General features: G+C 41.1%; 2 protein-coding genes across 3 annotated transcripts in view; one reads left to right on the forward strand and one right to left on the reverse strand.

Moving 5' to 3' along the window:
* Window positions 1-6,284: 6,284 nt before the first annotated feature.
* On the reverse strand, window positions 6,285-13,985 carry ORMDL2 (ORMDL sphingolipid biosynthesis regulator 2). Of its 2 annotated transcripts, none has more exons than XM_072135038.1 (4): window positions 13,833-13,985; window positions 11,050-11,224; window positions 9,912-10,063; window positions 6,285-6,863 (listed from the first exon to the last, which is right to left on the reverse strand). In XM_072135038.1, exons 2-4 carry the CDS (start codon window positions 11,221-11,223, stop codon window positions 6,728-6,730), a joined length of 462 nt encoding a protein of 153 aa, XP_071991139.1. In that variant the 5' UTR covers window position 11,224; window positions 13,833-13,985; the 3' UTR covers window positions 6,285-6,727. The 2 variants fall into 2 exon arrangements, with proteins under 2 accessions (XP_071991139.1, XP_071991140.1); XM_072135039.1 differs by lacking the exon at window positions 13,833-13,985 and adding an exon at window positions 13,546-13,781.
* The window catches only part of SARNP (SAP domain containing ribonucleoprotein), a 36,772-nt gene continuing 34,832 nt past the window's right edge, over window positions 13,860-15,799 (forward strand). The window contains exon 1 of the mRNA XM_072135037.1: window positions 13,860-14,340. Coding sequence (XP_071991138.1) covers window positions 14,308-14,340 — 33 coding nt within the window. The 5' untranslated portion in view covers window positions 13,860-14,307. The remainder of the gene's footprint in view (window positions 14,341-15,799) is intronic.

The following is a 15,799-nucleotide window of genomic DNA, read 5'->3' on the forward strand; positions in this document are numbered from 1 at the left end:
TCCTGCAGACCCCATGTGATTGAAATCCTTGTAAATTGAAGAAACTAGTGAACTTCTTAAGACCAGTTCATATAAATGTTAGGTTTTCAGTTATTTTAAGCCAAAAACACTGAAAAGATTTGCACCCGTTTTGTGTTGGACCACTTGAGGTTTTGGCTCAAAATAGCTGAAGCCTTATTGGATGTGAACTGGACCTTCTCATTCCTAGTAATTAGAAGGGTGGGAAGTGCAACATGAACACATAGCGGTCACTTGCATGATCTTGAGATTGCTGTGATCCTAGTGGCCAGACTGAAAGTACATCTCTTGTTTATGTTTGGTTTAGTTGCTTTGCCCCGTTTAATAGCCTATAGATGAGACTGGGGGAATTAGCAGATCCTTTAGGCCACGTCCCATGTTGAATGCGCAGCAAAGCAAAACGCAAGCTCCCAAACACAAGAGTGTAGGCCTAAGCGCATCTGCGTTCATAAGTTACTCCTTCCCGATGCACTTGAATAGCATTTAAAATGCAGCCTTAGTATTTTAAAGAACTCCTTTAGCATATTTTATCATAAAAGCCATTTGGATGAGAATAATTTTATTGCTCAACATGGAACATTATTTCAGGATTTTACAGGGGAAAAATGCCCCCTTAACAGAAAAGCCCTTTTCTACTCATAATAACAAAGCAAAAGTGTTTGGCGGCTCTGCCATTATTGTCTGTTGTTTGTCACTTAGCCTGTCTGCTTTCCATCAGGTACTCAGGCACACTAAGTAAGCACGCCGTCCCCAAGCTTCTTTGTATCAGTATTTAATATTAGGGATAACATTTTTGGCTGCTCTATCTCTTATGTTTTTTTTTTGCCTGGGATAGCCATCCATATATTGATCCCAATGTATAGTAAATTTCTGCAGGAACGGTTTGTAGGACAATCAAATTTAACAGGATTTGTTTTGTTTCTGAATATTTTCTATTTTCTGATAGTACAAGTATGATATCTCTCAGCCCAGAGGCCTAACCTCATACTGTAGTGAGCGGTGACGGACGTAATCTTCATACTGAGGTATAGTTGACCTGTTTGCTGCTGTTATATAGGCATTGTCTAACTCAGGATAATGTTATGATATTATAATAGTTAATCTACATATATCAGAGGAATATAACATATAACATGGGATATGGAGCCACATGCCATCTTTATAATCTTCCCTGAACAGAATACAGTAGAGGAGCATTATCTCAGTCACAGGTTATATGAGGAGGAACAATTGTCCATATTAAGCATCCAGCTCTTCCTTTGGAGGACTCAGTCTGTTACTATGGGCATCCGATCTATTCATTAGCAACAGATTTCATAAATCTCCCACATTGATGCTCCGTACATGCATAATGGCAACTGTTACCGTCATCTATTTAGCTGGAACCCTTGCAGATTACAGAATACAACCAAGAATTTGCTTTTACATCAGCTTGGTTTTTGACATTGCTTCTCAACTTGCGATGGTGTTTATAATATCCCGATTGGGAAGGTTCAAGGGCGATTAATCTTGTTAGGACGTATCTAAGCTGTACTAATGATATTCCTCTGCAAGTAAGGCTGAATATATCTTTACATGTAACATGAGATAAAACTTCTCATCGCTCCATCCTTTACAATGCAGCTTGTTGTCAATGTGTTTCTTTTATCTCCATCAATGAAGGAACAGCTACAATGTGTGTAAAAGAATAAACAGTATGGGCTGATCTTTGGGATTGATTGGTTAAATAGTCTTGTATAATATTTTGTTAAATTAAAACTTTTATGCTTTGAATGATAACCTTTTGGCTTTGTTTATTGAGTTCTGACCATGACCTGGAGTCCTGCCTTTATATTGATGTAGTCGCTCAGTTCTGGGATCATTGGCAACCACTGGAGACAGTATTTCATCAAAAAAAGCTGTGTGTGCCCTGAATTCTGTACAGCTGCAATTGTGCAGGCGACTGAGCAGAAATCTCTCTGCATTCCTCTTGTTATTTGCGACCTCTGTACAGTACAGTAATCTGCCCATCCTACTGCCTGAGCTCTGCTAAGCTGTTAGGAATCTGTGTCAACAAGCTTATCCACAAGCAACTCTACATGCAGATTTGGACTGTCTGAGTAGTAGACATATAATGACAAGATGTGCTGTGGAAAGGTAAACTTACACAACTTAGATTTTCTTGCAGACATTACCGCAAGTAAAAATGGTACTAATTAAACTGAGGTAAGCTTTACATCTCGCTTTACACATACTTTGTAAGGATACTTGGGCGGATTCACAACATGTCCTTATAACACATGGCACAGATGTATCCCACTTTATTCTATACAGAGGGATACATGGCCTCTTGCCTTCTCTTCCTCCCCGACTGTCTGGGGGGTAGGAGTTAACACCGATGTTAGGGATGTTTTCCCAGTATGTCACTGTCCTTTTATGGAGAGTGCCATCACTAGGGTCCTACTGAGTGGCGCATGTGCTCGGCAGAGGCTGACGGATAGGAGCTGTAGTACTGCATCGGTAGACTTCAATGGCCTCTGCCGAGCATATACATTGCTCAGATATAGGCCGCAGGCTCAAAGGATGCAGCTTTCCATCCTGCTTTTTAAGGCCCCATGCCCCATGGGGTGAGCTCTCCTCATCATTCCTCCCCTCTCAATAGGAAGCTGGACAGATAAAGATATGGTATGTTCTATCTTTTCTGCCATAGCCGCACAGTGCTGACATAGGGCAGTGGGTAATACAGCCATTCAATTGGATGACCGTACTGCCCATTGAAGTGAATATGGCCGTTTGCTACCTTATTATAGGGATTGGCTAATGTTTTTTGTAATGTGTGTAAGGGGCAGGATAATAGGTAATAACTAATATACATCTATTTATAGTTCTGAGCTGCTTCCTGTCTCTTCCCTCATCAGCCAGAAATTCCTGTCCATAAATTGGCCACTGATTGAGGGTCATGTGATCTATAACTATCTGTGAGCAATTGCCCTGCCAGGACATTATCATAGTATTCATGAATATAAGATCAAGGTCCTTAAAGGGGTTTTCCCACGACCTGAAGTTAGGCCCTATCCCTGGAATCAGTGGGGGTCTCAGTGCCGAGATTCCCACAGATTGTGAAAACGAGGGCTGCGATGGAACCTTTGCCACTCCTCAGACTAGCTGTATGCTCCCAGATGTCCGTCAGCTCCATAGAGATTAATGGAGCAGAACGGTCATGCGTGGCCGTCTGCTCCACCAGGTGGAGGAGGTGCGGCAAGGGGTCCATCGGATCGCTCGTTTTCACGATCTGATCAGCAAAGTAGGCCCTATCCTGTGGATAGGGCCTAACTTCAGTTTGTGGAAAACCCCTTTAAGGGCATTGCCCTGGTTTTGGCTTACAAATACAAGTTTCTATTTGCGTATAAGGATGGATTGACACCGTAATCTGCCAGAACATTGACATTGATGGAAGGTTGCTGTTCTGTTACAAGTAAGAGTATTTTTATTTCCCTTTCAGGTGAAAAAAAAAAAATTGTCAACATGTCATATGTTCTTCTATTAACATAAAGTAGACACGCAGGTCCAATTTCATACATTCTGCTTCATGTGAGTATATCCCCTTACACAGCCCCTTCTACAGGTCTTACAAATAAGAAATGGAAACTAAACTGCGTTGACTGTATGGAATTTATTTGCATACTATGTCAGAACATTATTTCTGAAATATACATTATATACACACACAGATCAAACTCCAGAAGTGAAGAAGTAAAACCTTTGGTCTTCAGAACTAAGGGTAATGTATTGTAAGCAGTTTCTCCACACTTTGCATGCGTAGTTCTAGGATGTGACGTATATTGTGCTCTTCCCATTTTCACCAAATTCTATTAAACTAAAAGGAACGAGTGTTTCCATAGTATTTATTAGCTGAATTCACTCAGATTTAGTCTATTTCATGCAAGCAATAAAGGCTGATCCACGCAGAGAACCACACGGAAAAGATTTTCTATTTCATAAATGCAAATTCTACATAAGAGAAAAATAAAGGTGATTTCCGCTGAAGGTCTACTTGGACCCCCACAACTGAACTTCATCATGGGCCTTTTTTTTTTGGATGTCCAACTGATCACGAAATGCTAACAATTCAGTCGTTCATTTAACTCTTGGCTTTTTACATGGTCCCTTTCAACGGCCCCTTGAACACAACTAGTTGATAACTATATGGAATAGTGTAAATATGATGATTCTCACAGCATGGCTCAGTAATATCTTTAAGCCATGTTCAAATTATCACTTTTTAATATCATCCCCCACCAATAAAAAATTTTACCATAAACCAAAAATCCATCTTTTAACCTTATCTGATGGGGACAATCCTCCACGCAACAGCAAAGGAGTTCAGGATTTTGCTTATTTTAGGGTATTTTCCCGTTCTTCCACTTCTTTCTATGATAGTGAATCGTTCCCCAGGACCACTGGGTAATTGCCCAGTTCCCTTGCCCCAGCTAATTGGATATTTGTGAAAAGGTGTCACCTCATACAGTCCTATTGCCATTGTTAGTTCTCACAATTTTGTCACAATTCTGCCCAATCGTATGGCCATAGAAATAAGCCCATCTGTGACTATCCCCTTAATACTTTGGTGGTTAGACAATGCAAGCCTTGCAACCTGCATGTGATCATCTCATAGACCCAGGTGCTACACAGAACCCATTATGCCATTTGCTGTGGGGGGGCCCCCCTATCACTTACATGGATGTGTAAATTTAAACCAGGATGGATACAGAGTGCACCCCTGTGAGCCCACTGTATATTGGTTGTTAATGGTCTTCTGCCTGCTGCTACTCCAGTGGCCATACATACAAACAGTTCTCTACACAGTAGATTATGGGAGAAGTAAAAGCCTGATCTGTATCAGCATTTCACAAAGCTACAATGGATACAGCAATATATACACAATCTCCAACTCTTGGCATTGCGAACAGCGAAAATGGGATCCATATTCTCATAGGGAGTCCAGGAAGAGGCAGCAGTTTTTTATTAATATAATTTCACTATGCTATAAAGGTGTCAGATGGTAACACCACGCTAAGCTTTATTATGGCCCTTGGATGTAAAAAGGTTGAGTAACATTACTTTATCCAACCTGAGGGAAATAAACCCATCCTATCTGCATGCTGCGGATTAATAATAACAAAAAAAAAAAAAAAAAAGTATTTCCTTTATACCATCATGATGCAATTCCTTTATTTTAGGTGGTTTTTGGACATATTTAGTACCCAAGGAGTAAGCACTGATATTTTTGTAAAATCACAATTGTTTATTGCAGTCATCACTATGATCCACCAACACTCTAAAGGGAAACAGTCATCAGGTTTTCACCGTTTAACCTCATGACCGTTTCCCACATCCCTTTAGCCAATGTCATCCACTGCAAAAAGTAAATTTTGCACTTGTCTTGAATTGTCTTGTCATGAATTGCATCTGGCGGCATCAGCTGAAGGGAGGAAATGTTGAAACTGCTGGAGACTTTGGCCGAGTCACACATATGCCACACCCCTTGTAACTCACCAAAGACTTCAGGCAGGTTACCAGCTAATTTTAAAAGATTTTTAAAATTAAAAATGTGTGAACCACAGGGAGAATACTGCTGTAGAACCCTGTCATTAGGTTTAATGCCGAAAACCTGATGACGCGTTCCCTTTAAGATAATTTAGTAATAGCAGATGACTAAACACATTGTCATGTATTGTCAGCGAATAAATAACTGATGTTATCACAGTGGAATTCTGGAGTGCTGGCAACAAGGGGGCAGATATATTTCTGCGTCACATTTATAAAGGGTTTCAAACCATTTTGACAACTGATTGACAAACGTGAGCTCCAAAATGTTGCCACATTTTTCTGGTGCCAACAAAGTAGAAGATAGACTATCTTACTAGTCCTAAAGGCCATCTGTCACCAGCTTTAACCCCACTACACTAGCAGCACCCTCAGCCATGATATATCAGTTCTAAAATTCCATATTTTATGTTACCCCTTTAAACCAAACATAGACACTGTTAACTCCGTCAGTTTAAATGGAATCTAGCAGCTCTGAATAAGCCAAAAAAAATAAAAAATAAAAAAATTGCCCCCATGTATCCATTCCATATAATGGACAAGCTGCATTGAGCTCAGCACATTCTGTGGATAACACTTCCTTTCCCAATATCAAGCACTGCTTATTAAATACAATCTGCTACATCAACTTTCCAACTAGATAAGGTTCTATGGAAATGGGAATGTGCACAAGAAAGCTGTCAAAACTAGCTCAACTTTAATGAAAATTAAAAGAGAAAACACTCACAAGTAATACTCAACATAGGGGGCTGTGATTTACACCTCAATGCAGAGCAATGATATTTCTCCTGGGGACACAGCACAGCTCTAGTACATCATACAGCACCACTGTATCACTCAGCAGATCACAAAGCTCACTTATATGACTTAAATTAACCCTTTTATATGTCCCACCCTTGGTTATATCCAAAATGTCATTTTTTGCAGTAATGAGTTGTGAATGAGCGTTTGATTATCCTTCTGTCTGAATTCTGAAGCATCACAGTATAAAACACATCTGGAGGACACAATATTATACAGCCAAGTATCTTCAGCTCCATTAGGAGAATGTTCCCAACAAATTTGATCATGCAGAACATGAATCATGTGACAGGCAGCAGGTTGAGATTCCCATCTAACATCTTCAGTATTTGTTAATCCCAAAGATCCGCACTCCATGGAACTGGGGGAGTTTGGGAAGGAGGACACTGAGCAGTGACAAGGTGTTGATAAGGAAATGGACCGCATCATATTTGGTGTAGAAGCTGGCGAGCAGGTATCTGTCGGGAAGAAAAACACAAGGATGAGTTACATCACTTCTTAATTTAACTGGTGTAACCAAGCCCTTCACAGTTATCACTTGTAAGGCCGTGTTCACACAGGGCGTTTGAATGCGTTTTGAAACGCAATTCAAACACCAGGGAGGGGCTTGGGACAATTGCAAATGCATTTTAACAGAGCCTCATACAATTGGGAATGAGCAATACGTATTATAAATTTTTTTTACATGGAAAACATTTAATAATAAACTGGGGCTGAGAGTGAATCTAGTTAAACTAGAAAATACAAAGTAAATAAATAAGCAAATTAAAAGAGAAGACAGACAATGGAAGAAAACAAACAAATATAATCAAAAGTCAAGAGCAAAACAACATAAAAAAAAGGAAATAATCTCCCACAACTCATATACAGAACATTTTACATTGATTAACCAAACAATAATAAAAAGGCAAATTAAAAATGGTAAAATAAAATTATCACGGAAAAAAAACCCTCACACAGGGATTAAAATCCACATGCATCTATATGACTAGAAACAAAGTACAAGATTGAGAGATGTGTCCAGGATAAAGTCCAGCACACAAGAACTTTGATCCTATGCCAGCAGTGGCTCATGCACAGTGACCTGCACTTTGGCAGCCACAATAGTAGTTACACATCAGTAACCCTTGGTCCGATAGTTGTGCCTTTGGGAAATAACAGCCCTGGGTTATTTTCCCTGAGTCATTGCCAACTACCGTGGCATATTACTGCTGCAGCTACTTACTGCCCTCAGTGGTCATGTAGCATATATACCAACATCCCTGCTGATGATTGCAACTGGCTACATACAGGCACTACAAGCTGCTAAAAACATGTTGTTATGTCAAAGATAATCACCATTGTATAACCTGTACAACCTGCTGCGCCCAGAACCTGGAGCCAGGGGTGCAATCATGCTATATCATTTACTCAATGCTTCTTCAGAGAAGGATTAGATAAATTATAATAATAAATTGAAATGTTAAAAGTGTTGACAACCAACTAGTAATTGTTTGCAAGACTAAATTAATCATATGCCTTAGGCCATGTTCATACACAACAGATGGGAGAAATCCATGTCAGATTGGATAAACTTCCCAACCAAACAGATTCTTGGCAGTGAACCGCAAATGTATTCATCAACCCAGGAGCGGTAAGTACTTGCCAGCTGTATTGTACTGCTCCCAGGTCCTCTACCTTACCTGGCACAGCTCTGCTCCCAGTCCTGATGGCCGCCCATACTAACAGCGCATGCGAGTGGCACATATAGGACAAGAAGCTGCAGTGCAGGGAGACAAGTATACCGAATGCAGTATTTGGTTGCTGGGGTGGAATTTATTGCTGTACTGTGGTATTAAGTTCTGTACTGTGGTTGTTGGTGCATCTGGGGTGCTGGTGTGTCCCCTTAAAGTTGAGCAGTATAGCCTTTGGACCAATACATGTTGCTCACCCCTGGCCTAAATCCCTAGATCAAGAATAGGACAGACATGAAGAAGGATTGTAAACCCAGCACACTTACATGCAGGTGTGTACCCCCTCTGGCAGGATATGCACTTCTTGTACCCGTGTTTTTAAGAAAAAACGGTTTTAAAATTAAGGGATCAGGGCTCCATTGACATCTATAGAGGCCGGAGCCCCTCATTTGCATAATTTGTAAACTTGTTTTTTTTGTAAAAACAAGGTACTAAGAAGCTAAAAGAAGAGCAGAACATGTGAGAGGGGGTACACACTAGCATGCAAGTGTGCTTGGTTTACAACCCTTCATCCTGGTGGTCGATGTTCTTTAAAGCAAATTTCATAATTTTTATACTTATAATTTATTAGATTTTTCTTGAGTCAGATTCATTCCAAGTTTATCAAGACTTAGACTCCACAGCCCTGTTTCTAACCACAAAAACGGAAGTAGATTGGGTCCCCTTTTACGGTTATAACAACAAGGTAGATTTGCTGCATGATGTATTTTATTGGAGGCTATTGGGGTTAGTTAGGTGAAGGCCTTCTTCCTTCAATGCTAATGAGACAGAGGGGCTAACCTATCCCCTCTGTGATCTGGCTTTATAGACTATTACAGGGTCTCACCCCCCCCCCCACTTCCTGAACATTAATGCAATGAGCAGTTCCTGCCAGTGGGAGGTTAAAACAGTAACTGTCTGGAAAGCCAGATCACAGAGGGTCAAAGGTAGTCCCACAGTCTCATTAGAATAACTATAAAAGCTGATTTTAGAATGAAGGAGGCTGTTTCCTCTAGTCTCTGTCAGTGGGACATGTATAAAGAGGATCTAATATGAGAACATATTAATGAACTGTAGTGTGCCAATACACCTGCTGCTGACACCCCAGGCAGGGGTTTGTGTACAATTCATAAGGGCTGGGGGGAGGGGTTGGAGTTTTCTGTCAGGAGGGATATTTATGCATTTAAGCGGAAATAAAAGCCCCTGGTTTAGCCATGTTTGATTGTAAATTTCCTTTAACTAATTGGTGTGTATTGTTTTATATTTTAATGAAGACAAAAAAAAAAACCCAATTTCAACAAAAAAAAAAAAAAAAAAACCCTATTGACTCGAGTATAAGCCGAGGGTGGGAAATGCATTGGTCCCAGCCCCCTGTGGCCGAAGAGGAGCGGAAGAACCCAAAGAGGATTCGGAGGACCCGCGGTGGCACCGGAGCATTGGAGACAGAAAAGGACCTACGGGTGATGTCAGAAAGGGGAGTTTTGACCTTATTTTTTTTAGTTAACTCAAGTATAAGCAGAGTTAGGGTTTTTGAGCACAAATTTTGTGCTAAAAAACTAGGCTTATACTCAAGTATATATGGTAGTTTCCATTTCATAAGAGTAAATTAACAGCTTTTCCATTCAACAAATCAGCTACACGTGATTTTAGCCCATGGCTTATTTTTTTGATGAATCAGAAAGTCTATATCTGATACTAGTTCAGTTTGCCTTGGCTTAAACAACATTTAAAACATTCAGATTTTGAAAGAGGAAAGCAGTCAAAGAAGGAACAGCTGTTTCAATGAATACCTACAAAACAATTGGTGTTATGGTCAGAAACTTGCGGGAAGAAGTGAATTGGATTCCATAGTCCATCTGCTCCCAATGAGTCAGGAGTCGTGCTTTACCCTGGTCAGGGGTCTCAAAAGGAGTGCCTTTCACTGTATGCAGGAACAGGTACATTACCTATAGTGCAAGCCATAGAAGAAGATTAGATCTGTGCCATGTACAAAACAACAATGAAAGACTCATGTTCCACTTTCCTAATCATCCCCACAATGAGGTTGTATTGATTTGGTCTCATTCTTTATTATACAGCACTGAATAATCTGTAGACAGGTGAAAGAACTGATAGAAAACAAGAAAGTAAAAATTTTCACTCTGGTTAAACATGCTGAACCCAAAGGTAGAAATGTGGATATCTCTGGCGCACAGGACATAGAATGCAGTGACCGCTATGTCTAATGAACCCTCTGACCCACTTAATTAACGCATGTTTCAGCTTGGGACTTGAACCTTGATGCCTGATGAAAGTTTGAATCCCAAGCCAAAACAACTCATTGAATTCTTGCACTAATAAAGTGAGTCAGATGTTTTATTATTACCTGCGTTCTATGTCCTGTGCACCTGAGATATCCTCAGTTCTACCTTGGGGTTCAGCGTGTTCACCTATCCCCTCTGTGCCCCTGGAACGCGAAGAGGACTAAGAAGGAGGATACCAGCTGCCGACTACATTCAACGCCTATATTGGTGGGACAAAAGGTGATGGTCCAGATTTTAACTCATTACAGCTTACATTTATATATGATCTGCACTAGGGTTTGCTCTTCTTGTCTCCCCATCTCCCACTGTCCTCTCTCAACTGACCATGCGGTATAGTTTATTCCCTTGGGTCTGTTGCTAGTCTCTATTTCCTTCCCAGGACTACTATTGCAGCCTGGTTAAAGAAGTTTACCCATTAAAAACATTTATCACATGGTAAACAAAATGAATGCAAGAGGCTCAGTGTACTGGAATAACCACCGAGCACAGGGATTCAGCAGCAGCGCACATGGGTGAACACAAATAATTATTCTCTTTGGGTTGGATTGAATGCGATGCCATTATTTGTAGAGGTGTTAACTGTGTGAAACAATATAAAATTATAACAAAGATCACACTTTGTAACTTACAAGATTGTGTATAACATTAGTCAAGGTCCAAACAACAGGAACGCTGAAGAAGGGAAAGCTCAAGAGGATAATGTGCAGAAAGCCTACTAATATAATGTAGGCCAGCCATATTCCACGACTATTCAACACCCGTGTATTGGGGTTCACCTCACTATGTGCCACCCCAACATTCATCCTAGAAGACAAAATAGTACAGGTTTCAAGAGAATTAGCAAACTTAATATGGAAGGTCACGTAGGTTGTACTAATAATAACTAATAAAATATTGATCTCCATTAAAACAGTTTGTATGTTCTCTCCGTGTTTGCATGGGTTTCCTCCCACACTCCAAAACATACTGGTAGGTTGCTTATATTGTAAGCCGCATGGTTACAGGGACCAATTTGTCATGCTTTGTGCAGCGCTGCGTAATCTGTGTGCACTATATAAATAAAGAATTATTATTATATTAAACACAAAGGGATGAAACTCAGTGGATTTCCTTTCCGGCTCCTTCTTGGATGTCCGCAAGTACTTCAGACAACGTAGTAATCTAGGATTCTATATGTTCAAGAATCATCATGTGCTAAAATAATAATGTGAGTATGGGCTGGGATACCCACTGGACTTCTAAAGCTAATCTGTTATAGATTATGACAAGCTGTGATCAACACAGACATCACATTTCCCAACCTAGGTACAGCTTTATGAATGGACTCTAAAAAGGTTTGTGCTAAAGTTACTAATGACTAACCGATAATCCTTACTAAGGATAGAATGTATTAGAAACAAGCAGTATATTTGGATAGTTGTATTTGGTTTTACTAATGTTATAGGTAAGCACCAGTGTGTTTATTACCTTTATCCACTTAGGAGCACACATTGTAGGATAATTTGAAATGCAAGTTAAGACTTAAAGCCCAGTTCACATCTCCGTTAAGTCTTCAGTAATTTTTTTTTTTAGCACCAAAACCTGGAGTGCTGGAACACACCAGCAACTATAAAGAGGTAAGATATAAGGGAGAGACTTGCATCTACTCTGCGTGTTCTACAACTTTTGCTTTTGGCTCAACATAATGGAAGGAACTAAATGAAGGCCTAACGGAGATGTGAACTGGACCAAGGCACAAATAGAGTGAAACGACAATGTGTACTAGGCATTTTAGTGGCCAACACACATCCCCATTGTATAAGCTTAAGCCCATGGATTCCAGTCGTGTTCATAAAAGATGCAGCTCCACTGGACCAAGGAACTGCACATGTTGTGTGCAGAAAACCTATGAAAAATCTCCAGTGTTGAGTAAGTCTCATTTTCTTTTCAGTTATTTAGAAGACTCTTCTATATTTGCATTAAATAGTACTGAGCTCTCCTTGGTTTGCAGTTTGATCACATGGATTAACCCACTTGCTGATTTATTTGTGTTGCAATGTAGAACCAAATGGACTACTTCTCTTAGAAACAAACCCAGAATGATACATTACTTTAAATCCTTTATACCAGTCAAGGAGCTGATGTGATCTGCTCTTATGTGAAGGTGAATAGCAGGCATGTATGAGAGTCTGGCAAAACAGTATTGGGACCATGATGCTCCAAGTAGTTTTTCAATGAGACCAGACCAAAGCTGGGCCATCAATCAGGCTTTCAAGGAAGCACATTTTAAAGGGGTTGTTCCATCAGGAGGTCATCCTAAGGATAAATCATCACTGTCCATACCCTGAGAAACCCTTTTACTGTTTAATAATAAATAATTAGGGGTAAAGGCCCTTTACATTTACCAGACATAAGGTTCTTTGTGGGTCATAAGTACTGGAAAAGGTTTTCGCTATGTAGGTCCCTACAGTACAGGATACACACAGAATAAGTTGTGCAGCAGTATTAGATCATGTTATCTATGGGAATATTCCTATTGGGAGTAGAACGTAAAATGCTGCATGTGCTACTTCGACCTATACTGCAGATAGCCAGTGCCCCAGAACCAGCCTTCAGTCATCACATGTTCTTCCCATGAAGTAACTGGAGATTTATCACCCTGCGGATAGCATCCGGCTAGAGAATGACAAGATAGTCTGGGACTTGTGTCCTCTGCTTCTCACTCTTTGTATAGGTACAGATTTATAATGTGGCCGCAGCTCCCTCTCCCTCCAGAAGGCTATGCTGCCAGTAATAAAGTGCATCAAATAACAAAATATAACATATAGATATATAGGGGAGATTTATCACTAGTCTCTTAGCACAGAACTGGATTAGAGCTCAGCTTTGATTTTAGCCGTTTATAAAGTTAAAGTTGAGCTCTGATTGGTTTCCATGGGCAACTAGACCAGTTTTACCTCAGAAACTAGTGAAAAATCTCCCCCCCCCCCATTGATTGTAAGCTCGTGAGCAGGGCGGCCCTCACGTGTTTCGTCTGATCACGATTCTAATACCCTTTGTTTATGTGCCCAATTATCTGTAAAAAGCTGAAGATGGCGCTATAGAAATAAATGAGTTAATCATATAATAGAGGTGTTCGTACATACTATATATAGATAGATATGAGATAGCGTAGGGTGGAAATTGCCCTTTCTAGGCCCCGCGCATGAAATGGCTGCTACCAGTGAACAATAGATTCCTAGCAGCTGCTCGGATCCTTTCAGTCGCTCTCGCAGGACGTGTGAGGGATGTGCATAATGGTAGCGGCCATGTCACACTATCGTGAATAGCGATAACCATGAAAGAGCATCATCAGTGCTGCAGGCCCAGAGCGCGCCGAGCAGCCGCCGCCATGACGGCTCAGCCCTCTCCGGGCACGGTCTGCAGCTGTTACCTGTAGCTGGGGCCTCCGCCTGTCACCGGTCTCCAGGAAACGCCAGCACTTCCGGTAGGAATATGCCCGGGGCGGAGTCAACATGACGAAGCAGCCCGAAACACAGCGTCGTTTCCCCATTGGCTCAGCCAAATGACGCACTAACAGGCGCCGCAGAAGTGAGGTAAAAATCTCCGCGACTCATCCGTGATTGGTTCGATACGTTCGTGACGTGATCGAGCTATAGATCGCTGATTGGTCAATGCTAGAACGCAGTGGACCTATCGCATTGCATGGCCTTTATCTCATACTGAAGCGCGCCGTGTGATAGCGATTAGTTGCAGTTACCGTCTACGTTACTGCCCCGTTCTGTTAGGGGAGCGAAGCGCTAGAATCAAAATCCCCGCGCTCTGCGGTCCGACTGACGTCACGTGTGCGACGGCGCAATAGTAACTTCGCTTATTCAAGGAGCCGCAACAGAGTGTGAGGTGAAAAGATGGCGGATATCGTAGAGATTCACAAGCTAAAGGTAAGAAGGAAGGAGTATGGGAAATTTATGAGTACGACGTATAAGATGTGGGCTAGAACACAGCACAGCCGCTCCTGTGGTATGCTTGCTGGATAGGGATTATGAGCCATGAGGTACAGCGAGGGCTAAGAGCATGTTCACATAACCGGGACGGAATGTGTGTGACTAGGAGTGCGTTATGCCAGAGTATAGATTCATCAGTGATTATTTACTGAAGCCGTTTTGGCTTATGGACACATACAGATTGGGTTTCTATTCCTGACTTAAGTAATGTTATCACCATTGCCTTACTGACCCATTCTTTACGATGGGCTTCTTCACATTCCCTTTTTTCACTGATCATTGGGCAATTTAGAACCTGTTCTATTTGTGTTCACTGACAACACTGAATCAGCCGGAAAAATGTAGTGTGTAAAAGCACATTGTAAGGAATCGGTGAAAATCACTGAAGCCAGGAAGCAAAAACTAATCTGTATGTGTCCATAAGCCAAAATGGCTTCAGTGAAGAAAAAACGCAATGTGAAAACGCCCTTAGGCTGCATTAACATGAACACGGCCACAGCACACGTTGGGTGCGCCAGAGAGGAGGAAAGGTGAGCGCTGCTCACTTCTCCCCTCTCCATAATAGAGCTGCATGGCTGATCTTACGGCCAAAGATGGAGCTCGCTCTCTTTTTTTTTTTTTTTTTTTTTTTGCAGCCACGACTTGGAACAGTGAGCACATGTTATTATCACCATATCGAACCCAGGCGCCACAAATGTCCCTTGGTGACTTAACGCTCTTCCTAAAAGTTGTTTGATAGTTTGAGGCGTGCAGATTTGAAAATGGGTTGATTATATCGGGGTGTCCAAACATTTAAAAAATTATAGGGCTATACTACTACTAGATTCACTACTAGGGTTATAGGGAACTATAGTATTACACTGTACTGGCTTTTTCTCTTGTATCCTACAGATGGGTTGAAAACTGTAAGCAGCAGCTCTAAGACTTGATGAATAACGGTTTTATAATTACAGCTCTTAAGAGTTCCACCCACTTCAAATCTTATCTCCTGCCCACAGGATAGGGGGTAACAATTTGATCAGTGGGGTTCAGGACAAGCATGTATCCTGCCTCTCCATTCTATAGTATTTGATCATCTGAAATTGCAGAGCTCACATAGGCAGTGAATGAGAGTGCCAGAGCAATGGCTGATGTTTCCACCACAACTGTTATATTGAATGCCGCTACAGGACCCATTGTCAGCCTGTTAATTCATATACGGTAGTGGATTGTCATACCCTGTCCTGTGGATAAGGGTTAACAATCGAAGTTTGGGCATCCCATTTATGTTTATGGAGTTTTTACCCAGTATTTATCTCCCTCAGGGACCAAGTATTAAGCTCCCATGTAGACCATGTACTAATCTTCTGCTGAGGCCATGAGGACGTGAGATGGATCAACACTTCATAAATCTGTC

This window comes from Engystomops pustulosus, chromosome 2, assembly GCF_040894005.1.
Source record: "Engystomops pustulosus chromosome 2, aEngPut4.maternal, whole genome shotgun sequence".
NCBI lineage: Eukaryota > Metazoa > Chordata > Amphibia > Anura > Leptodactylidae > Engystomops > Engystomops pustulosus.